Source organism: Marmota monax, unplaced genomic scaffold (genome assembly GCF_021218885.2).
Source record: "Marmota monax isolate L192 unplaced genomic scaffold, Marmota_monax_Labrador192_F-V1.1 WCK01_AAM20220418_F8-fsc00020, whole genome shotgun sequence".
NCBI lineage: Eukaryota > Metazoa > Chordata > Mammalia > Rodentia > Sciuridae > Marmota > Marmota monax.
In genome coordinates, this window is record NW_026692912.1 from 20854254 (window position 1) to 20876488 (window position 22235).

Sequence of the window (22235 nt, forward strand, 5' to 3'; positions counted from 1 at the left end):
CGGGTTTGGCTGGGCTGGGCTGGGCAGCTTAGCGCCGATCCGCGCGGCCGGCTCAGAGGCTTGCCAGCCGCTGGGACCGAGCTGGAGGCGGTGCTGCGGGCCGGCACATCCCGTTTGGGTTGTGGGAGGCGGGCGGGCCCTGAAGGGCGCAGAGCCGGCCAAGCGCTGCTGGGTCTTGGCTCTGTGCGCCCAGGGGCGGCTGATGCCCCCAGCGCTCCCCTCTCCGCTGCTGCATCCGGGCCGCATCTGGACTGGGCGCCGCGCTGCGGAGCCGACGCCGGGTGAGCGAGGCGGGGCCGGTGGGACCCAGGGCTGGGAAACCTACCGGGCCGAGTAGGGGATGACGGCGGGGCGGACCTGGGGTGAGGGGCGCGCCCTGCCTCTCTGTCTCCCTGCCGGGACCTCTGCTACTCTAGCTGTCTAGGAGCAGGACCCCGGAAGGGGCCCCTCGGGAACTCGGCACCCCCTCCTCTTCTCCTTCCATTCTTCCTGAAGGGGTACCTGCCCTCCGTTCTGGCGGACTCTGGGAGGCCGGAGGTCTGAGGGCCTTGGAGTTCCTGGCATTGGGGTTGGGGACGTTTTAGCCCAGCCCCGCCCCCCACGTCGGGGTTTTGCTTTTCCCCGGGAGGAGGAGGTCTGTAGAGGCTCCCTGTGGTCCAGGCCATGTCCTCATATTGGCTCTCAGGCTGCTTTGCAGCCTTGACCTTCAGCTCCTTCTAACAATAGGAAAACCCTAAGAAAAACTGTCCCTTCAGCTAGCTATTCCCTTGAACAAGTCCGCAAAGAGCCACGAATAGACAGCCCAAGAGTCCTAATCTCAGCCCAGCCTTTGCAGCACCGTCAGCTTTTCCCCCTACCCTAAGCCCCATTCCTAAAGATTCATCTGAGTGGTTTGCTGGGGGGGCGGGAGTGTAGGGCGTGTCTTCAAGACCCTCTTCTCCCTAATTCATCTTTCCCCGTGGGCAGTCACCCTTAGGCACCTCCGGGCTCTAACCTGTTTACTGTGTCGCCCTCTATCGATCAGTACAATGGAGGCAGGACAATGCCAGAGTCCGTGGGCAGGGATTTGGCTGGGCTACCTTCCCAGGAAGCTGCCCCTTTCTGTGATGTAGTTTGGCCTGATCATTCCCCAGAACCTCCCTGGGCCGGGAATTGAGCTGGAGACACTTAAGTCAGTATCTATCCTCAAGGTGTTTTGATTAGGGTCCTTGGATGTAGGAGAGTGGACTGAAAACAGGTCTCACTAACCCATTGCACACAGCCAGAAATTGAGGCCTGAAGTGGAAAAGGGACCTGCCCAAGGTAACTTGGAAAGTGGTAGTTCAAGATAGGACTAGAGGCTAGAACAGTCTCCTGCTTGTCATCCCTGAAACTTTCTTGAAGACCCTTTCAGCCACCAAAACCTTAAAAGGGAACTTTGTCCTCAGTCACCCAACTTGGGGTGACCAAGCCCTACCATGTTTGTAAGCCCTACCGTGTTTGTAATCACAGTGGAATGGGTGCCAGGACCTGGAAGTGTGTGGTCCTTGGGGACACAAATGTTTGACTGCCTTGTGCCTGCAGGCCAACATGCTGCTTGGGGCATCTTTGGTGGGGTTGATGGTGTTCTCCAAGCTGGTGCTGAGACTACCCTGGACCCAAGTGGGGTTCTCCCTGCTGCTTCTCTACTTGGGATCTGGTGGCTGGCGCTTCATCCGGATCTTCATCAAGACCTTCAGGCGTGATATCTTGTGAGTACTGGTCCAGTTCTTCCTGAGTTTCACCCTTCCTGGGTTCCTGATCCCTGTAATCTCCCCAGACAAGACCCCATGGTATCTACCAGTATAGGACACCTGGGACCCCAGAAGCCTCTGCTCCACACCTTACCCCTGGCAGTAATATTTGGTACCTCCATCTCCAAGGTCAAAGTCCTTCCTCAGGGAATCTCCCTAACTTTAAACTCCTTGGGCTGGGACACACACTGAATTCCAAGTATGTTGAAGAGAGATCGTGAGGACACTCTAGTTTATAACTAGGTGAAGAGGAACCCAGTGGGAAAGGACCTTTTCTTGGATTGGCACAAGCCTGAGAGGGCACAAGGGGCACTGAATTCTAGAACAAGGCTCCAAGTTAGATGCCTGGGAGAACCTGTTCCCTGCTGCTCTGCGCCAGGTCCTGTGCTGCTCCGAGGCCCAGAGAGGAACAAAGCAGACCTGATCTGCCAAACTGAGGCTAACCATGGGGATAAGGAGAGGACAAAGCAACTCCCTGAAGTGGCAGTACCATGCAGGCAAAGACCCTGGCAGTCTTGCTCACTCTTGTGTTCCAGGGCCCAGCATAGTGTACCATCCCCCAAACAGGCAACTCAGCCTTTGTCAATCTGGACTGATTACAGAAGGAGGAGGTATCAAGTGACCCTGCAGGAAGGGTGGTAGCAGCAGGAGCTGTGGGAGCAAGGAGCAGTGAGAGATGACCCCAGGCCAGGGGCTTGGGGTATCTAGAGGCCTCCTAGTGGAGAGGTGCCTCAAAGGTGGTAGAAGAAGGGGAGTCCAGCCTCAGGCACAGCACTGGAGACATAAAGACTGCAGAGCTCCAGAGTTTATGGGGTGGGTGGGGGGAACACAAGCACTAAGCATCCCCCCTGTGCTGGTCAACCCTGGGGATAAGGTGGTAAACAAGACAGAGGCCTGTCTTAGTTGGACTGACAGGGATTACCATAGTTTACTGTGGTGATAGGGGTTGGGGACAGTACAGGCTGCAGGAGGGGAGTAGGAGTTGGAACCAGACAGGCCTGCAGTTCAAGTCTCAGCTCAGCCTCATGGCACCTTTGAAGCCCGGGGTAAGCTGCAGCACCATGAGAGAATCTTTCTTCCTCCTATCAGGAGCGAGAAACCACACGACCTCTGGGTGTCATTGTGAGGTCTTGGTGAAAGGCTTGTGTGTGGCAGTGTCATGCATCTAGGAAGGACTGGCTTATGGCACTCAGGCTATTGGGCAGGAACCTGGGCCAGGGGTTTAGGAGGCCACCCTGCCAACCCTGGCAGTCACAGTTCATTGCTCACTTCCACACAGCGGCGGCCTGGTGCTCCTCAAGGTGAAAGCAAAGGTTCGACGGTACCTGCGGGATCAGGAAACTGTGCCCGTGTTGTTTGCCTCTACAGTACAGCGCCACCCCAACAAGACAGCCCTGATCTTCGAGGGCACAGACACCCACTGGACCTTCCGCCAGCTAGATGATTACTCAAGCAGCGTGGGCAACTTCCTGCAGGCCCGGGGCCTGGCTTCAGGCGATGTGGCTGCCCTTTTCATGGAGAACCGCAATGAGTTTGTGGGCCTGTGGCTTGGCATGGCCAAGCTGGGCGTGGAGGCGGCACTCATCAACACCAACCTCCGGCGTGATGCTCTGCGCCACTGCCTTACCACATCCCAGGCTCGTGCCCTTATTTTTGGTAGTGAGATGGCCCCAGGTGAGCTCCAGGGGGCAAAGGACAGGTGGCAGACCCAGGGGACCTTGCACAGACCACAGCTCCCTTCTAGGCCTGGGGGAGGCAATGTTGGCCTGTGGTTAAGGGCAGGGGCCCTGGAGTCAGCTGATTTGAGCCTGCCAGGGAAGCTGGCAGTCCTGGATGAGAGGCAGGTACTCTTGAGCGTCAGGTTCCACATCTGTAGCACCTGCCCCTACTGATCTTAAGGAGGTGGTTGCCCTGCCGCAGTGGTAGTCAGGGGGTTGGTACTGGTTCACCCTCAGGCATGATGGCTGCTATTCTTGTGACTGATTAGTCCTCACTTGCCTTATCTCTACAATGGGACAAGAACTCACTCCCCGTCTCCTGGAGGAGCTTGCATTTCATGTGCTGCCACATTAGGTGCCAGCATGCTGAGCCTGGTGCTTTACAAGAGCAGCTCTGATCTTCACAAAGACTGGGGAGGGAGGGACTGTCATCTTGGCTTTATGGATGATGAGGTGAGTTCAGAGGGAAGAGCTTACCCAAGTTCACACAACTGTAGGTGAGGACTGGGATTTTATTTTATTTATTTGTGATATCAAAGGACGCAGTCCTTTATATATGCAAGGCGAGCACTCTGTCACTGGGCTACAAGCCCAGCTCCAGGGCTCTTTATTTGTTTTTTTATTTGTCAATGGAGTTTATTTTATTTATTTATATGCGGTGCTGAGAATCCAACCCAGTGCCTCACACATGCCAGGCAAGCGCTTTACCACTGAGCACCAGCCCCAGCGCCCCCAGTCTCTTTTTTTTTGTAGTTATAGATGGACAGCATGCCTTCATTTTATTTGTTTATTTTTATGCGGTGCTGAGGATCAAACCCAGTGCCTCACATGTGCAAGGCAAGCACTCTGCCACTGAGCTACAGCCCCAGCCCTTTCCCCAGGCTCTTTTTAAATTTTATTTATTTATTTATTTATTTATTTTGTATCGAGGAGTAAACTCGTGGCACAGTACCTCTGAGCTACATCTTCAGTTCTTGTTTTTTTTGGTACCAGGGATTGAACTCAGGGGCACTCGACCACTGAGCCACATCCCCAGCCCTATTTTGTATTTTATTGAGACAGGGTCTCACTGAGTTGCTTAGAGCCTCACCCTTGCTGAGGCTGGCCTTGAACTTGCAATCTTCCTGACTCAGCCTCCTGAGCTGCTGTGATTACAGTGCACCACTGTACCCAGCATCCTCAGTCCTTTTTATTTTTTATTTTGAGATAGGATCTCTCTAAGTTGCTGAGGCTGGCCTGGAACTTGTGATCCTGCTGCCTCAGCCTCCTTCATTGCTCTGATTACAGGGGTGAGCCACCATGCCCAACAGAACTAGGATTTGATCTTGGGCTTTATCACAGTGTCCCTGTTCTTTCTCCCCACACTATGGCTGTTGTGGGATAATGGACAGGGAAGTTAAAATGCTGCAAGGGGCCAGGTGCAGTGGCATACAGCTGTAATCCCAGCAATTCTGGAGGCTAAGGCAAGAGGATCACACGTTTGAGGCCAGCCTCAGCAATTTAGTGAGACCCTCAGCAACTTAGCAAGACCCTGTCTCAAAAAATAAAAGGACTGGGGGTGTAATTAAGTAACTAAGCAGCAAAACACCCCTGTACCACCCCCCCAAAAAATGCTACAAGGGGAGAAGAAAGGATACAGTAGGTAGAGGAAAGAAGATTAGATGAATTAAGAGAAAACCAGAGTAGCTCAGTGGTGTAGTGTTTGCCTAGCACACATGAGGCCATAGGTTTCAACCCAGCACCATAAAAATAAGTAGCAGCCAGAGAAAGTGAGGCCAAGTGAGCCAGCACTGTCCTGTGCCTAAGGTGAGTGAGTATCTGGACATCTGTGCAGTGCCTAGGAAAACAGAAGGTTCCACTTAGAGGAAATGGGGCCTTCTGACCCCCACTCCTGTCCACCAACCATACCCAGTACAGTGGGTAAGAGACCTTGGTATGAGCTCTCTCTTGTTCTCGGTGTGTCCGTTTCTTCAGCTCTAAAATGGGCTGTTGTTGGTACCTACTTCCTAGGGCTATAAGAATAAGAAAATGCACATAAGGAGCTCTCTGTGTAGTTGGCCAGCAGCTCATGGGGGCTGTTGCTCCTATAAACAGTAAAGGTGGGCTGGGGATGTGGCTCAAGCGGTAGCGCGCTCGCCTGGCATGCGTGCGGCCCGAGTTCGAACCTCAGCACCACATACAAACAAAGATGTTGTGTCCGCCAAAAACTAAAAAATAAATATTAAAAATTAAAAAAAAAACAAAAAAAACAGTAAAGGTACCTTACCCATCTCCCCCTCACATTAACCAGTCTCCCCTGGGAATGCACAGCCTCCTGGCCTGCCTGCTGACCTGTTCTGTCTCCCATAGCTGTATGTGAGATCCATGACAGCCTGGACTCCTCACTTATCCTCTTCTGCTCTGGCTCCTGGGACCCCAATACAGTGCCCATTGGCACAGAGCACCTGGACCCTCTGCTGGAAGATGCCCCCAAGCACCTACCAAGTCGCCCTGACAAGGGCTTCACAGGTGGGTCCCTCCTACTCCTCCTACCCTACTGGGCAGCCTTCCCCACCTCCTCCAGGCAGCTCCTCCAGGCAGCTCCCCCAGCTTCTCCTCTCTTCCTGTACACTCCAACCTGCTCCGTCCTTCAGCTCTTCCACTCTTACTTCCCTCCTTGTAAAGCCACCAATCTGCTGTGTAGTCTGGTGGTTCAAATCTTGGACTGTCTTATCAGGGCTCTCCAGCCTGTCTTCTGAGTCTCAGGTCCTCCAGCCATAAAATCAGGGATTATAACAGAATCTACTTCCTGGATTGATTTTGAGGGTTGAAAAAAATACAGTGGGTAAAGTTCTAAGGCTAGAGCATGGAAGGAGGAAGGGCTCAGTAACAGGTCATTGTCCTTGTCATCATTGTCTAACCTCTCTTATCCTGACTCTAGTACTTTTGTAAGTTGCTAGAGAGCAGGGCCTGTGGCTGGTCCACCCTGGTGCCCTCGTGCTGCATGGAGCTAGCACATAGCAGGCAGGCAGAGCCTGAGATGGTTGCTATAAATGTGCAGAGTTGTCCAGTGCAGCTCCTGGCCTCCAGGAACATTATTCTGGCAGGGCTGAGCCTCCCATAGGAACTATAGTGTGACAGTTCCTAGTCAGAGCTGCAGGGTGGAGTCAATAGATGTTCAGAAGTACAGAAGCTACACAGCACCCGCTTCCTGCAGCTAAGTCTTGGGGCAGGTATCCCTCCTTCCAAAACCTCAAACTGGCACCACCTCCTTCACAGAAGCCCAGGCCAATTGGTGCTACTGGTCTTCCTCAGGTCCTGTGTTTTCCCCTCCCCCACACTTGTCTCAGTACTGGAACTGCCTGTGTCCTCCTATAACTGTCCTGCTCAGCTGGGACATGTGAGAGGGTCTAGCACAGAGCAAGGCCCAGAAATTGTTTGTGGAAGGCATGGAAGCAGGCATTAGAACAGGGCAGCATCAGGCCATTGAAGAGGGCTTCCTGGAAGAAGCATGGTGGGAACTGGTATTGAAGGACACGGACATGGACACTATCCATCCCACTTTGCCCTGCCCTGTGGGGTGCCCTCTCAGTTGCCCTTGTGTGTTTTCTTCAGATAAACTCTTCTACATCTACACATCGGGCACCACAGGGCTACCCAAAGCTGCGATCGTGGTGCACAGCAGGTAAGGGGTGGGTGTCTCATACCCCAGGGTGGGGTGGGTATGGTGGGGCTGCAGGGCCTCCTCCCACCAAGCCCTGGCCCTTTGCCTTCCCAGGTATTACCGCATGGCTGCCCTGGTGTACTACGGGTTCCGCATGCAGCCTGACGACATTGTCTATGACTGTCTCCCCCTTTACCATTCTGCAGGTAAGCCTGGACCCACCCCGCAGCCTCCAGCACCCCCGATCTTTAGGAAGGCCATCTCATATAACTGCCCTGCTCAGCTGGGATCTGTGAGAGGGCCTAGAACAGGGCAAGGTCCAGAAATTGTTTGTGGAAGGCATAGAAGCAGGCATTAGAGCAGGGCAGCATCAGGCCATAGAGAGGCCTTCCTGGAAGAGGCAGTAGAAACACTTGAATTCAAATCTGAATTCAAATCCAGGCATGGCCAAAGGGTCTACCTCAGTCTTGTCCATTGAGGGTGACCACACCAGGCTCAGAGTGTGGGACCATGTTCTGGGGGCATCTGGGCTGACCTGTTTTCCAGTTGGTTTCCACAGATGTGCAATAGCATTGCTGCTTGGTTGAAGGGACTTGAGGGAAGGCAGCTTGAGAGAGCAGAGTCCCTGCCTCAAGGTGTTTAAGGGTGGTGTCCTGGCAGAATGGGTGATGGGAACCTATCTGACTCTAAAAAGGGGCATGGCCTGGTGAGTGGAGGAGGAGCAGGGAGCGCTCGAGCAGTGGTGGCAAGAGCAGCAGTGGGAGCCTGGGAGGACTCCTGGGAGAAGGCAGATGTGAGGTACAGAGGTCAGGCAGAGTAGCTAGGCCCCACCTGGCTGAAAATGGGATTGGGGCTGGCTCCAGAGTCCCCAGGGGGCAGGCTAAGGAGTGTGCACTTGATCCCAGAGACATTGGGAAGCCATGGAAGGTGCCTGAATGGAGACAGATATGATCAGTTAGGACAGGATGGGGAAAAGAGACCAGGGGACGGTGCCCGTGAAGAGGCAGGCCTGGGCAAGAGGCGGCCCTGGGGGCTGGGATGTCGCTCAGTGGTGGAGGACTTGCGTGGCGTGTGTGAAGCCTTAGGTTCAATCCCCTTCATGGCAAGAAAAAAGGAGGCTCTGGGGAATGGGTCTCTATCTCCTGAACTCTAGGCCCTCTTTGCCCTCAGGAAACATCGTGGGTGTTGGTCAGTGCTTGATCCATGGCATGACAGTAGTGATCCGAAAGAAGTTCTCAGCCTCCCGGTTCTGGGATGATTGTGTTAAATACAATTGCACAGTAAGTGAGAAGGGAAGGGAATGAGCAGTCCCTTGTCCCCTTGTCTCCCTCCCACTAACCACACTTTGGAATATCTTTCACACAATTGAGGTGGTTTAGAAGGGTTCACTGGGCAACATTCCTGTTGTTCAGATGGGAAGACTGAGGCCCAGAGAGTGATGGGATCACACGCCAGCCCCTGTGGAAGAGAGGGTCTTGAGATATGGGGGTGGGGGAGTGGGGCAACTCTGGGAGCCCAGACTCATACCAAGCCCACCCCAGATTGTGCAGTACATCGGTGAGCTGTGCCGCTATCTCCTGAACCAGCCGCCCCGGGAAGCGGAGACCCAGCACCAGGTGCGCATGGCTCTGGGTAACGGCCTCCGGCAGTCCATCTGGACCAACTTCTCCAGCCGCTTCCACATCCCCCAGGTGGCCGAGTTCTATGGAGCCACTGAGTGCAACTGCAGCCTAGGCAATTTTGACAGCCAGGTGCGGCCCAGGTTGGGGCCTGGTAAGGCTGCTATGGGGATGGACCATGGCAGAGGGGAGGGCAGAGTTCCACTGTGGGAGTTTGGGTGCCAGAGTTGCTCCTTGCCCCCATTGTCCACCTTGGGACCCATGGTGGCAGAGCCCCAGCCCAAGTCTTGGCCTTTGCAGGTAGGAGCCTGTGGCTTTAACAGCCGTATCCTGTCCTTTGTGTACCCCATCCGGCTGGTACGTGTCAACGAGGACACCATGGAGCTGATCCGGGGACCTGATGGCGTGTGCATTCCCTGCCGGCCAGGTCTGCCTTGGGTGGGAATTGAGGATCAGAGGAGGAGTTTTTGTTCTGGGAGGGGGGTCAGCCATTGTGATTAGGTGGGGAGCGGGTTGTGACTAGTAGCCATCAGTCAGTCCTGCTCTGAGGGCTATAAACTGTTCACTTCTTTGTCCATCCTTTCACCATGTCATCCACCCATCAGTCCATTTGTTCATTTTCTTTTTGCAGGGCAGTACTGGGGATTGAACTCAGGGGCACTTGACCCCTGAGCCACATCCTCAGCCCTATTTTGTATTTTATTTAGAGACAAGGTCTCACTGTTTTTTAGCACCTCATTGTTGCTGAGGCTGGCTGCAAACTTGTGAACTTCTGCCTCAGCCTCCCGAGCTGCTGGGATTATAGGCATTTGCCATTGCACCCAGCTCATTTGTTCATTTTCATATTGACCCCGAAGGACCCTGAGTCTGGCCACCTAGAATTAGTCTTGTTTGGCCCCTTAGCCCTGTGCCATGGGAGAATTAGCTTCTCTGAGTCCTCTTGCCTGAGTCCTCTCTTCTGCAGATGGGACTGATGGTAGCACTGGCCCCATCAGGGTAACCTGAGGATTATGCATGATAAAGAACATAACGCTTTTTGAGTGGAGTCACGCCTGGAGCAGGAGCTCAGTGGTGCCAGCCTGTTCGGATGTCCAGTAGAGCCTGAGCCCCACTCACTATTTATTTATATTCCCATCCAGTTCAATAGACAGACATCACTGAGGATCCAGTTGTGTCAGACCAGCCAAGATGAACCCCTTGCCCTCAGCAAGCTCCAGGCTGGAGGAGAAATGGGGCATTTCTTTTTTTTCTGTGTGTGTGTGTGCGCACGCGCATAAGGGATTGAATCCAGGGCTTCATACATGCTAAGCACACATACTACCACGAGCTACACCCCCATCCCCCAGAAATAGGGCATTTCTATGGCAAGCAGTATGAATCAGATTAGTTCAAGATGCAGGGAGCCAAGCACAGTAGCCCATGCCTGTAATCCCAGCCACTCGAGAGGCTGAGGCAGCAGAACTGCAAGTTCGATGCCAGCCTGGGCAACTTAATGAGACTCTGTCTCAAAATAAAATAGTCTGGGTTCAACCCCTTGTACCAACTGGGGGTAAAAAAAGGAAAACCAAAAAGAATGTAGGATGTGTCTGGGGAAGACAGGTGGATGAGGCCTCCTAGGACAAATTTGACTCTGCCTTTCCTGCCCCAGGCCAGCCGGGCCAACTGGTAGGCCGCATCATCCAGCAAGACCCTCTGCGCCGCTTTGATGGCTACCTCAACCCGGGTGCTAACAACAAAAAGATTGCTAAGGATGTCTTTAAGAAGGGGGATCAAGCTTATCTCACTGGTGGGTTCCTGACCCTTTGCTACCACTTCCAGAGGGGCAGGGGTTGGTGAGGGACCTTCTGCTATCTTCAGAGAACACCTGCCCAGGACTCCCCTGTCTCAGCCCCTGTGGTCAATCACATCCTTAGGCTTCAGCAAAGACTGCCTGGCTCAAGCCCCTGGGCCAGAGCTGGGCAGCCCAGGTCCTGCTCACCAAAGCCCTCCCTAGGTGACGTGCTGGTGATGGATGAGCTAGGCTACCTGTATTTCCGAGATCGCACAGGCGACACATTCCGCTGGAAAGGGGAAAACGTGTCGACCACCGAGGTGGAGGGTACACTCAGCCGCCTACTGGACATGGCTGATGTGGCTGTATATGGTGTTGAGGTACCAGGTATGTTGTGGGGGGTGGTGGCATGCTGGGAAGTGCCACAAGTGAGCATTGCTGGGGCTCATGGTTCATCTTCCTGTGTACAGGAACTGAAGGTCGGGCCGGAATGGCTGCCGTGGCCAGCTCCACAGGTAGCTGTGACCTGGAGCACTTTGCAGAGGCCTTAGAGAAGGAGCTGCCCCTGTATGCCCGACCCATCTTCCTGCGCTTCCTGCCTGAGCTGCACAAAACAGGTATGTCCCTTCCTTGCTCCAGCTCCTGGGTACTAGGCCTGGGCCTTTCCACTCCTTTCTAGAGAAACCAGTGGCTGGCATTTGACCTTCGCCCACAGCCTTGCCAGGTAGTTGGTAAACTGCCCTCCCTTGTGGAAGTGAACAAACTTGTCCCTCGGAAGAGGAGGTTCACCAATCATTAGTGGGACAAGTCACTGACAGAGTATCTGGCTCTGGGCTGAGCCTTGGGGAAACAGGTAAATTCTGACTGGACCTCTGCCGCCTTAGAGCTTTTAGAACTGGAAGGGAAGCAGCTCCAGGACAAGGAATTCCAAAAATAAGGAGTGAACTGCAGATTAGGCTCACAGAAAAGTGAATGAAGGGGCATTTGGGATGACTGGAGAGCTCCCTTGAGGAGGTGACATCTCAGCTAAGACCCAAATGAAAAAGAGGACCTTATAGGGGTGGGCAACATTCCAGGCTGTGGGAACAAGTGTGAAGTCTCCAAGATAGGAAGGAATGGCAGTGCTGAAAGAATGAAAGGAGGAGGCTACAAGAGGGGCAGGCAGAGGGGTAAGGTGGGTGAGAGAGGGGGCACAGGAGCTAGAAGCCCAAGGCCTAGGCCAGCGGGGAGTGTGACTATCTCAGAACAGCAGGGAAGTGTAGGATCCAACACCATAGAAGTGTAGGATCTTTGTAGGATACAATCTAACGAGGTTACTACTCTGCTCAAAGATCCTGGCTGCTGGATGGAGAGTGGGATAGGACTGCAGGGGGAACAGGAGATGAAGGAAAGGCTGTCATAGCCTCCTGGTGAGCTGTGGTCACATGCAGGGCAGTGCCATCCTTCTGTTGGTCCTCTGATGGCTCTCAGGAGTTCCTAGTGGGTAGGAGGTACAGAGGTTCCTGCCCAGACCTGCCTGTGTTTTCCTTGCTGGTCCTTGCTGTCCCTTGTAGAATCTTCCCTTTGTCAAGCCTCTCTCTGGCTACACACCCTTGGGCCACATCTGCCTGGATGCCCCCAATGGTGGTCATCATGTGAGCCGCTCCTAGATGGCAAGCCTTCCCCCACTGATGTGGGCACCTGGACCTGGGAGAGCACCTGTAGCAGTGGGAAGGACCTAGGGTTTCAGTGTGGCACAGAAAGAGAGCAGTGGTGCCAGGCTGAAGCCATAGACTGCTCATCCCCTGAGGACTGATACCTGTGACTTCTGTTCTGTCCAGGAGAGGCAGGCTTGGGCCTCAGCTTCCACATGGCTTTGCTGAAGAACAGCTGGCTTCCAAAGCACTTCAACTACTTTATTTACTAACAATTCTGTGGGTCAGAAGTTTGGGAGCCAAATTCAACTGAGCAATTCTGTTGGCCTTGCCTAGGGGTCATTCCAAGAGCTACCATCACTTAGGGACTCAGGCCAGGAGAGTCTAAGGTAGTCTCACATCTGGCTCTGGGCTGGTCACTTGTGCAGCACTGACCAGCAGAACTGAGGTGATAGAAATGTTTGCTGTCTCAGCAGTACAGTATATATTAGCCCTGCAAAGCTGTTCATCATTTGAGATGTGGCTGTTGTGACTAAAGAACTAAAATCCAAATTTTTTTTTCCAAATTGTGTTTAATGTTAATTAACTTTAAATAGCCACATAGGGGGGCTGGGGATGTAGCTCAAGTGGTAGCGCGCTCGCCTGGCATGCGTGCGGCCCGGGTTCGATCCTCAGCACCACATACAAACAAAGATGTTGTGTCCACCGAAAACTAAAAAATAAATATTAAATAAATAAATAAATAGCCACATAGGGCATTGACTACCCCCACAGGACAGTGCCAGTCTAGAGGCCTCATCTCTGCTGCATGCAGCTTCTCATCCTTCTGAAGGCTGGACTGGCCTCAGGGCACCCCCAGGAGGTGGGGAAAGAGCAGCAATGCCCTTTGAGACCTAGACTGACCTAAGACATCGCTTTCGCCGCATTCTGTTGGTCAGAGCAAGTCACGAGGCCAGTCCAGATTCGAAGGGGTTGAGAAAGACTCGAGCTCCTGTGCTGAGTTGTCCTCTTCATTTCCCAGGGACCTACAAGTTCCAGAAGACAGAGCTACGGAAGGAGGGCTTTGACCCAGCTGTTGTGAAAGACCCGCTTTTCTATCTGGATGCCCGGAAAGGCTGCTATGTCCCGCTGGACCAAGAGGCCTATGCCCGCATCCAGGCAGGCGAGGAGAAGCTGTGATTTGCCCCCCACATCCCTCTGAGGCCAGTGATGCTGGATCCAAAGCCTCAGCTTCCACTCAGAGGGGTCCTGGGTGATGCCAGACCAAAGCAAGCAGGGCCACACCTCCTCCCTGAGGTGCTGACCCCTCCCTCCACAACTGCCAAGTGACTCACTGCCGCCTCCACACCCTTGCATAAGCTTTCTGTGAAAGCTGCATGTCCAAGTGATCTTCTGGGCCCCAGGCTGAGACTAACGGGGGGCCGCCTCAGGATGTCGTCTTGGGTCAGGCAGGGCAGGGAGAGGCATAGGGGTCACAAAGCTCCCTCCAAAGAACAGGGGCTTTTCATAAACGGGACCAAGGCAGAAGCCTCCAGACTCAGGAAGCCAAGCGATTGGGCAGGAACAGTAATGGCCATCAATCTGATGACCAGAAAGAATCTGCCCCAGAGCTGCCCACCCCTCTAGGTGGAGAGGAGGAAGACCCGACGTGGCCCCACCATACCTCACCTGCAGCAGGAGGTCAGGACACCAACCCTTATCTCTCCAAACCCCTACATCTTCATCTGCTTGGGGGGTACCTGGCTGTCTTACAGGCCCTGTCTGTATGGGTCAGCGTCACTATCTCCATCTCCTTCCTGGCCTGGCTATGAGAGGAGGAGGAATGGGAGGGTGGCCTTCAGGCCAATAAACTCTGCCTTGATGCCTCCTATCCTGTGTGCATTCCACCTGAGCCCATCCTCCCCTGGAGCCCCCAGTCTGCTCAGGCCCTACTTTCTGCTTATCTGGCCCATTAACTAACTTGTCCACTGACTCATTTGGACTTAAAGGTAGAGCAGGTAAAGTGAAATGCCACAGCCCTTGCTTATGTGCTGGCTTAGATGGGGGCAGTTCCCACCAAGTCTGGCAAGGTATTTGTTTTAACAGCTTGAGCTTCAAAGTCCAGACCAGCTGTCACTCAAAAGCGGAAGCTTAGCCAGGCATGGTGGCGCATGCCTGTAATTCCAGTGGCTCATGAGACTGAGGCAGGAGGATCACAAGTTCATAGCCAGCCTCAGCAACAGTGAGGTGCTAAGAAACTCAGTGAGACCCTGTCTCTAAATAAAAATACAAAATAGGGCTGGGGATGTGGCTCAGTGGTCAAGTGCCCCTGAGTTCAAACCCAGGTACCAAAAAAAAAAAAGCAGAAGCTTGTGGCCTTGGACCAGGTATGGTGGCATATATCTGTAATCCCAACAAATCAGGAAGCTGAGGCAAGAGGTTCCCAAGTTGGAGGCCAGCCTGGGCACCTTAGTGAGACCCTGTCTAAAAAAGGGCTGGAGATGTAATTCAGTTCCAGAGTACCCCTGGATTCAGTCCCCAGTACCACAAATACACAAACAAAAAGCATTCAGAAGGCAAAAAAGGCCATTATAAGGAAGAGGGTGCCTGGGCTTTGAGGGGAAGTCTCCCTGAAGGCAGGGTCATCTCCAGGCCTGTGCTCTGCTCCTCCCTGTCTGGTGCCCCAGTTGTTCAGAGGTGGGAAAGTTCTGCCCAGGTTGATTAGAGAACCAGAGTGAGGTGGCCTAGCCTGCCAGGCAGCCCTGGAGCAGCAAGCAGCAGTGAGATGGGGAGCCAGCTGTCCTGGGCCCCATTGCTAGAGTCATACCCAGGAATCAGTGCAGTGGGGAAGGGTCCCAACACCACCCAGGGTGGTGGGGGGTACACACCCCTGGGGGGCTTCATCTCCACTGTTGAACCTTTGTCCAGTGTATGAAGTTGGTTTTACACAAATGGGTTATTTGAAGAAAGACCTAGGACTTAGAGATTTTTAAGTCACTTGGCTAAAGTCACAGAAGTGGGGGGTTGGAATGCAAACCCAAGCCCCAGTCCCCGCCCCCCCATACTATTCTTCCTCTGGATGCAAAAGGCAACAAGAAGCTGGAAGTTTCATTCCACACATGCCTCCAGAGCCAGCTCTGCACCACACCCTGGGCCATCATCTGACAGTTCAGGCAGTCAGGAGCCTGGTGAAGAAAACTGAGGTGCCTCTTGGGGGAGCGGCCTTGAAAGAGGAGTCTTTTCTCCTGACAGGTAGAAAAGTAGGGAGCTGACCTGAAGAGGGGCCTCCTACCCATACTGAGGGATTTGGGGTGGCAGGTATGTCTGCATTTCCAAATGTGGCCAGCAGAGGGTGCACAGAGTTTGAAGAATTCAGTCCCAAACTTTAACACTCAAGCCAAGGGAAGCAAGGAGGCTGTGCCTCCTGCCTGGTCCCTAAGCAGGTACCCCACCCAGAAGACCCTATGGTGGCCTTTGAGGACCTTTGATTATGCCTGCAAGAGGCTTGGCTTGGTTAGTGGAGCATCTTGATATCTTTAATCCTCAGTAGTGAGTTCTCTACAATGGGAAGGAACCTCTAGAGGAGGCCCGTTCCTTCCTCCATGTTGAGCAGTCACCAAGAGGCAGTGTGGTGTTCAGAGCTGTGGCCCTGGAGTCAGATGGGCCTATATTCAAATCCGAGCTCTACCATTTGCACTCAATTCCTTTTCCTGTATACACTGGCCAAGGAGTCCTCACTTTGAATTGTGAAAAGTACAAGATCATGCATGAAAATCTCAGCACAGTGTACATCATTTAAAAGGAGAAAAAGTGTGTTCAGATGTTAAGATCCCAGAGAAAGTTTCCCAATTCCACACCAGCCCCCCCCCCACCACACCATCCACAATGGAGGCCTTACAGCTCTCCATCATCTCCATGCATGCTGCAGTTGCTCAATACATGGTTGTGAAGTTAATTAACCACATAATAGCTACTGTTTACCAGGCAGTTGGTGACATTTACCTAGTGGTACAGTTCACAGACCACAATGCAGTTCATCTTCTGAGAAGATAACTATATTTTTTAAGTTTGATTTTTTAAAAATTTTTATTTTGTTTTGTTAGAGCACCTCTGGGCTCAATCCCCAGTACCAAACAGTAGTGCTCTATCACTGAGCTGCATCCCCAGCCCTTTTTATTTTGAGACAGGGTCTCACTAAGTTGTCCAAGCTGGTCTTCAACTTGCAATCCTCCTGCCCCATCTTCCCGAGTTGCTGGGATTACAGGTGTGCACCACCATATCATGTATTGAGCAGCTTCTAAAGCCTGCCCTCGATAGCCTGACAGATCCCCGAGCTCTAAGTCTGCCTCAGAGAGCCCCCAGTCTGCATGGTGGGGGAAGAGGCTGGCAAATAGAAAAGCCAAAGCCATGTGCTGAGCTGCACCTAACCAAGCACACTGGAACAGGGAGGACTTTCCAGAAGCTTCCAGGCAGATGCCAAGGCCTGGAAGTGAAGGGCAGGTTAAGGAAGGATAATATTAACAGGTCACTTTTAAAAAATATTTTTTAGTTGTCAATGGGTCTTTTTTATTATTTTTATTTATTTACTTATTTATATACGGTGCTGAGGATCAAACCCAGGACCTCACACATGCCAGGCCAAGTGCTCCTCCATTGAGCCACAACTCCAGTCCTAATGGGTCATTTCTATAGTTCATTACTAGAAGTTTCTCTGAATGCAGAGAGCACTGGACACCATGAGGCAGAGGTACAGCTTTCTCTCTGGGTGCAAAGCAGCTATTTGTCACTGATAGTCATTCTTTTCCTTCAGGAGAGTGAGGGGCACAATGCCATCAGAGTGGATCAAAGATAATAGGGCTGGGGTTGTGGCTCAGCGGTAGTGTGCTTGTTTCGCACAGGTGAAAGCACTGGGTTCGATCCTCAGCACCACATAAAAATAAAATAAAAAGATATTGTGTCCATCATCTACAACTAAAAAAAAAAAAAAAGTAAATGTAGGGGCTGGGGATATAGCTCAGTTGGTAGAGTGCTTGCCTCACATGCACAAGGCCCTGGGCTCAATCAGCACCACACACACAAAAAAAAGTAAATGTAAAAAGAGGGGTGGTAGGCTGCAGGTTTGTAAAGGGGATTAGAATCGAGGCCAGATATCTGGAGGTCCTAGTAGCTGGTCAAACCAACTTCCTTAGACTTGCTGTCAAGTCTGGGGCGCTGCCTGACTACCAGACCCTGTGCACCAGGCCCTGTGCAAAGGGCTTTCTGTGCATGGTTTCATTAAATTTTCTTAATGCAAGTAGGTACAGTTTTCATCCCCATTCTGCAGATGAGGAATCTGAGCCTTATGAGAGAGAAAGACCACAGAGCCTGAGAATGGCAGAGCTGGGAGAAAAATCCCCTTCTGAGCAGAGCCTCGAGCCTCGGTGTTCCCACCTGCAACTTGCCTGCTCCACAGGAGAAGGCTGGAAAGGGCTGGGCTGCAGCGTCCCTGGAGGTCCATTTGCCCTCGGGACAGGCAAGTGCCTGCCCAGGCCAGTGCGTGGCTATCACTTTCAATTCCTGGGAAGGTTAAATACCTCTGAGGGGCCCATTGAAATGGCAACAGCAAGGGAGGGGGCGACTGAGTGACTTTCAAAGGGGCCTGAATGCGCTGCCAGTCCCTCCCCCAAAAGGGGCCCTGCTTCCTCCTGGTCTAATGATATTCTGGGCTCAGCCCTCATCTTTGGCGGCAGTTTAACCCGAGCCAGGGCGGATTTCTTTCTCACTGATCTCAGCTTGACACCCAATTAGCACAAGAATGGGAGGAGGAAGCCTGCGAGAGGCGACTCCCAGCCTCCCGGGGCGCGTGAGAGGAGCAGGCGGGAAGACAAAGGGTGTGGGCAGGGGGGCACCCGAGCCCTCATCTCCCCCACCAACCCTGCCATTGTCTCCCCAGAAGCTTCAGAGAGGATGGAGGCCTATGCCCTGGCTGGACAGCCTGCTGGAAGGGACAGGGTTTGGGGCCCAAACCCCTGTTCTGGGTCCCAGGGAAAGACATTTGGTTGAGACTAGTTGAAGGGAAGGCATTGAGGCTCAATGATAGGGACAAGGAAGGGATCCTGAAGGCTCTAAAACCTGGTTTGAGGCCTCATACTTAGGGGTCCTTGGGCAAGCCACATGTTCTGTCTCAGTTTACTCATAGGAAAGATGGGAGTCCCTGGGAGGAATAAATTAGGTAATGCATGTAAATCACCTGGCAGATGCAAAGACAATGTTCAAGTTTAATAAATATTCTTTGAAAGCATACACTGGTAAAATAGTATTGTCACTGAGGGGTTCAAGGGAATGGGATTGGGGTCAGGTGAAGGAAGCACTTTTGAGTGAGAGGTGGGAAGCCACAGATTGGGCCAGCTCATTCAAGAGGTGAGCTCCCAGTAACCAGGACAAGTCTGAGGACTACCTAGAATCTAGAGGAAGGAGGGACAACTCTGGTCTGTCTGTGCCCTCTCCTTCCCCACCTCCACCTCTACCTTCTAAATCCCAGTGGATCTGGTTTAATTGACTCCCAGGAAGCCTCCGTGAGATCATGAAGCTGGGTTGGGGCCTCCAACAGCTCCCCTGTTCCCCTCCATAACACTGATCTCACCATGCATCCTGTTTTGCCTTCCATTCTTCTAGAACATCAGCCCCAAGAGGACAGGAACTAGCTGTTTTTGTGCACCATTGTGTTCCCAGCACCAGCACTGGGCCTGGCACTTACCAGGTGCTCAATGAATGTTTTTCTAATGGAGGATGCTCTTCAAATGCTCCCAAGCAATCTCTCCTTCCAGCTCTGGGAAGTGGCAATTCCTAGGATCTTAAGATACTCAGCAGAGGCTGGTTGGGATCAGAGGCTGTAAAAGGACCTGAATGCTTTCTAGATGGGCCCTTGCTGGCAAATATCACTTGTTAATTTTTTTTGCTCATTCAGCAAGCACTTACCAAATCCCTATGATGTACAAAGTTCCTCCTTACAGGATAACGATCCAAGATGAATCAGAAAAGGTTTTTGCTCTGGAGAAGCTAAGAATTCAGTGGAAGAATCTAAGAATATTTTTTTGCTGAAAGAGATCATTTGGTCCCAGACTCTCTTTACAGATTGAGGAAACTGAGTTCCAGAGGGGAAGTGGCCCACGTAGCAAGGTATGTGTGTGTGTGTGGGGGGCCTTTCCATGTAGGACATGTAGACTCACTTGCATTTTATGAGAACCAGAGCTATAGCTCATTTGCCCTTGTTTTGTCAGGGCCCTAGAACACTGCCTGGCACACTGAAGGGGCCCAGAGTTGTCCATGGAGTTTAACTGCACATGAAGCTAAGGCCACAGGCAGATAGGCCAGAGGAAGCAGATGTGGGTGAGAGGGTGGTTGTGAGCTGGGTGTCAGGGAAAATTTGGGGGGTTGCAAAATCATGTTAAAAGTAAGACTGGTCCAATTTTGGTGGTTGAATGGAGGAAAAGGGAGAGAATTTAAAGCAATATTCAAGTATTTGAGTATCTTGGTATTTGTGTGAGGAGCAGTGGCACCTACAACCCCAAAGATGGACAACACAGAGCCTATTTTAGGGAAAGAGGCACTGTGCCAAGAACTCATTCAGTCCTTTCCACGCCCTTGTAAGAAACTATTCTTCCTATTTTACAAATGAGGAAGCTGGGACACAAATTGTTAAGGGACCTGCCCAAAGAAACAGCTAGGGCAGTGATGAGACCTGGATAAAAACTGGCAGTTGAACTGCTAGGGTTTTTTTTGTTTGTTTTTGGTGCTGGGGACTGAACCCAGTGTGGCTTTACCACTGAGCTAAGTCCTCAGCCCTTTTTATTTATTTTTTTTTTTTTGAGAATTTTTTAATATTTATTTTTTAGTTATCGGCGGACACAACATCTTTGTTTGTATGTGGTGCTGAGGATCGAACCCGGGCCGCACGCATGCCAGGCGAGCGTGCTACCGCTTGAGCCACATCCCCAGCCCCTATTTTTTTATTTTGAGACAGGGTCTCACTAAGTTGCTGAGGCTGGTCTCAAATTTATGATCCTCCTGCCTCAGCCTCCTGAATTGCTGGGATCACAGGCATGTGCCATTGCATCCAGCCGAACTGCTAGCTTTTTTTTTTTTTTTTTTTTTGCTAGCTCTTAACATAATCACTACATCTTTAACCATCAGGCTACATCACCATCCTCTACCAGTGCTCAACTCTGGGAGTACTAATGTTTGGAGACCCATAGAACACCCACTCTGCTCCACTCCATTTCTGCCTTGGGTTTTTGTAACAAACTTCAGTTGTCTCCATATCCTCTTCCGTGTTTCCCTCCAAACCATTTGACACTGCAGCCAGAAAAAAGTTTTTAAATTTTTATTTGTCTGTGGTGCTGGGGATTGAACCAGGGCTTTGCACATGCTAGGCAACCACTCTACCACTGAGTTATTTTAAAGCACAATTCCATCCCTCCCCAAACCTTCCACAGCCTCAAGTCAAGCAGTAGTGCTCCTAGACACTGAAATGCTTACCTGGCTTATAAGGCATGGCTTGGCTTAGCCTCATCTCTTAGCAATTTCCATCTCTGCTCCCCAACTTCCACTTTCTTCCCTTGATGCTTCAGCTTATTTTCACCTTTTGCTCTCCTCACTGGAATGCTTCTCTCATATCCACTCAATTCACTCTACTTAGGCTTTAAAGCCCAGCAAGTCCAGTCAGGTTTATTTGCAGTGCTAGGGACTGAACTTAAGGCTCTACCTCTGAACTACATTTCTAGCTCCCCCTTTCTTATTGAAGTGTCTTACCACTTAAAAGCCTTTCTTTGGGCTGGGGATGTGGTTCAAGTGGTAGCGTGCTCGCCTGGCATGCGTGCGGCCCGGGTTCCATCCTCAGCACCACATACACAAAGATGTTGTGTCCGCCGATAACTAAAAAATAAATATTAAAAAATTCTCTCTCTCTTTAAAAAAAAAAAAAAAGCCTTTCTTAGCTGGGTATGGTAGCACATGCCTATAATCCCAGCAGCTCAGGAGGCTGAGGCAGGATGATGATAAGCTCAAAGCCAGCCTCAGGAACTTAGTGAGGTCCTAAGCAACTCAGTGAGACCCTGGCTCTAAATAAATACAAAAAAGGACTTCAGGGCTGGGGTTGTAGCTCAGTGGTAGAGCTTTTGCCTAGCACTGTGAGGCACTGAGTTCAATTCTCAGCACCTTATATAAATAGAATAAAGATTCAGGGTCTGGGGTTGTGGCTCAGCTGTAGAGCGCTAGCCTAGCACGTGTGAAGCCCTACGTTCAAACCTCAGATAAAAATAAATAAAGGTATTGTGTCCAACTACAACTAAAAAAAAAAAAAAAAAGAATCCATTGACAATTAAAAAATTATTTTATGGGGCTGGGGATGTGGCTCAAGCGGTAGCATGCTCGCCTGCCATGTGTGCAGCCCGGGTTCGATCCTCAGCACCACATACAAACAAAGATGTGTCCGCTGAAAACTAAAAAATAAATATTAAAAAAACTCTCTCTCTCTCTCTAAAAAAAAAAAAAAAAATCTGAGCATCTTAAAAAAAAAAAAATCATTTTATTAAAAAAAGGGTTGGGGATGTGGCTCAGTGGTTAAGGGCCCCTGGGTTCAATCCCCAGTACAATATGATTGATTGATTATAATATATATGATTGATTAGCATGCTTATTTCTTGGGTTTTTTTTTAATATTTTCTTTTTTAGTTGTAGTTGGACACGATACCTTCATTTTATTTATTTTTATGTGGTGCTGAGGATCGAACCCAGGGCCTCGCACATGCTAGGCGAGCGCTCTACCACTGTGCCACAACCCCAGCCCAGCATGTTTATTTTATTACAGATTTTTTTCCCGGTTAGAGTGTGAGTGCCCTAAAGATACTGCATGTTAGGAATGTAGCTCAGTAATAAAGTGCTTGCCTAGCATGTACGAGGCCTTGGGTTCGACTCCCAACACAAAGAGGGTTTTAAAACATACACACACACACACACACACACATACACACACTCCCTGCCCCTTGCTACTGCATCCATAGCACCAAACAAGATGCTGGGCACATGAACATGGAATAAATTCTGAATAGTGACAGCCAGC

The 22235-nt window shown here is 51.4% G+C and overlaps 1 protein-coding gene, 1 long non-coding RNA gene and 1 pseudogene across 2 annotated transcripts in view; 2 read left to right on the forward strand and 1 right to left on the reverse strand.

The window, feature by feature from the left end:
- Positions 1-14027, forward strand: Slc27a4 (solute carrier family 27 member 4). The gene is made up of 13 exons (XM_046451852.2): positions 1-281; positions 1564-1730; positions 3052-3446; positions 5840-5998; positions 7085-7154; positions 7248-7339; positions 8304-8413; positions 8675-8884; positions 9053-9179; positions 10401-10538; positions 10746-10910; positions 10994-11140; positions 13179-14027. Exons 2-13 carry the CDS (start codon positions 1570-1572, stop codon positions 13334-13336), a joined length of 1932 nt encoding a protein of 643 aa, XP_046307808.1. The 5' UTR covers positions 1-281; positions 1564-1569; the 3' UTR covers positions 13337-14027.
- The window catches only part of LOC124097393 (uncharacterized), a 10831-nt gene continuing 1295 nt past the window's right edge, over positions 12700-22235 (reverse strand). The window contains exons 2-3 of the long non-coding RNA XR_006853192.2: positions 13061-13182; positions 12700-12869 (exon numbers count right to left, since the gene is read on the reverse strand). This is a non-coding gene — a long non-coding RNA (uncharacterized LOC124097393). The remainder of the gene's footprint in view (positions 12870-13060; positions 13183-22235) is intronic.
- Positions 16792-16978, forward strand: LOC124097553 (small nucleolar RNA U3; annotated as a pseudogene).

Excerpts from the sequence above, each read along its gene's own strand:
- Slc27a4 (XM_046451852.2), top strand. The coding sequence starts at position 1,570 with ATGCTGCTTGGGGCATCTTTGGTGGGGTTGATGGTGTTCTCCAAGCTG. Across the intron at positions 8,885-9,052 it reads TAGGCAATTTTGACAGCCAG|GTAGGAGCCTGTGGCTTTAA; the intron begins GTGCGGCCCAGG and ends TGGCCTTTGCAG. Across the intron at positions 10,539-10,745 it reads GGATCAAGCTTATCTCACTG|GTGACGTGCTGGTGATGGAT; the intron begins GTGGGTTCCTGA and ends AGCCCTCCCTAG.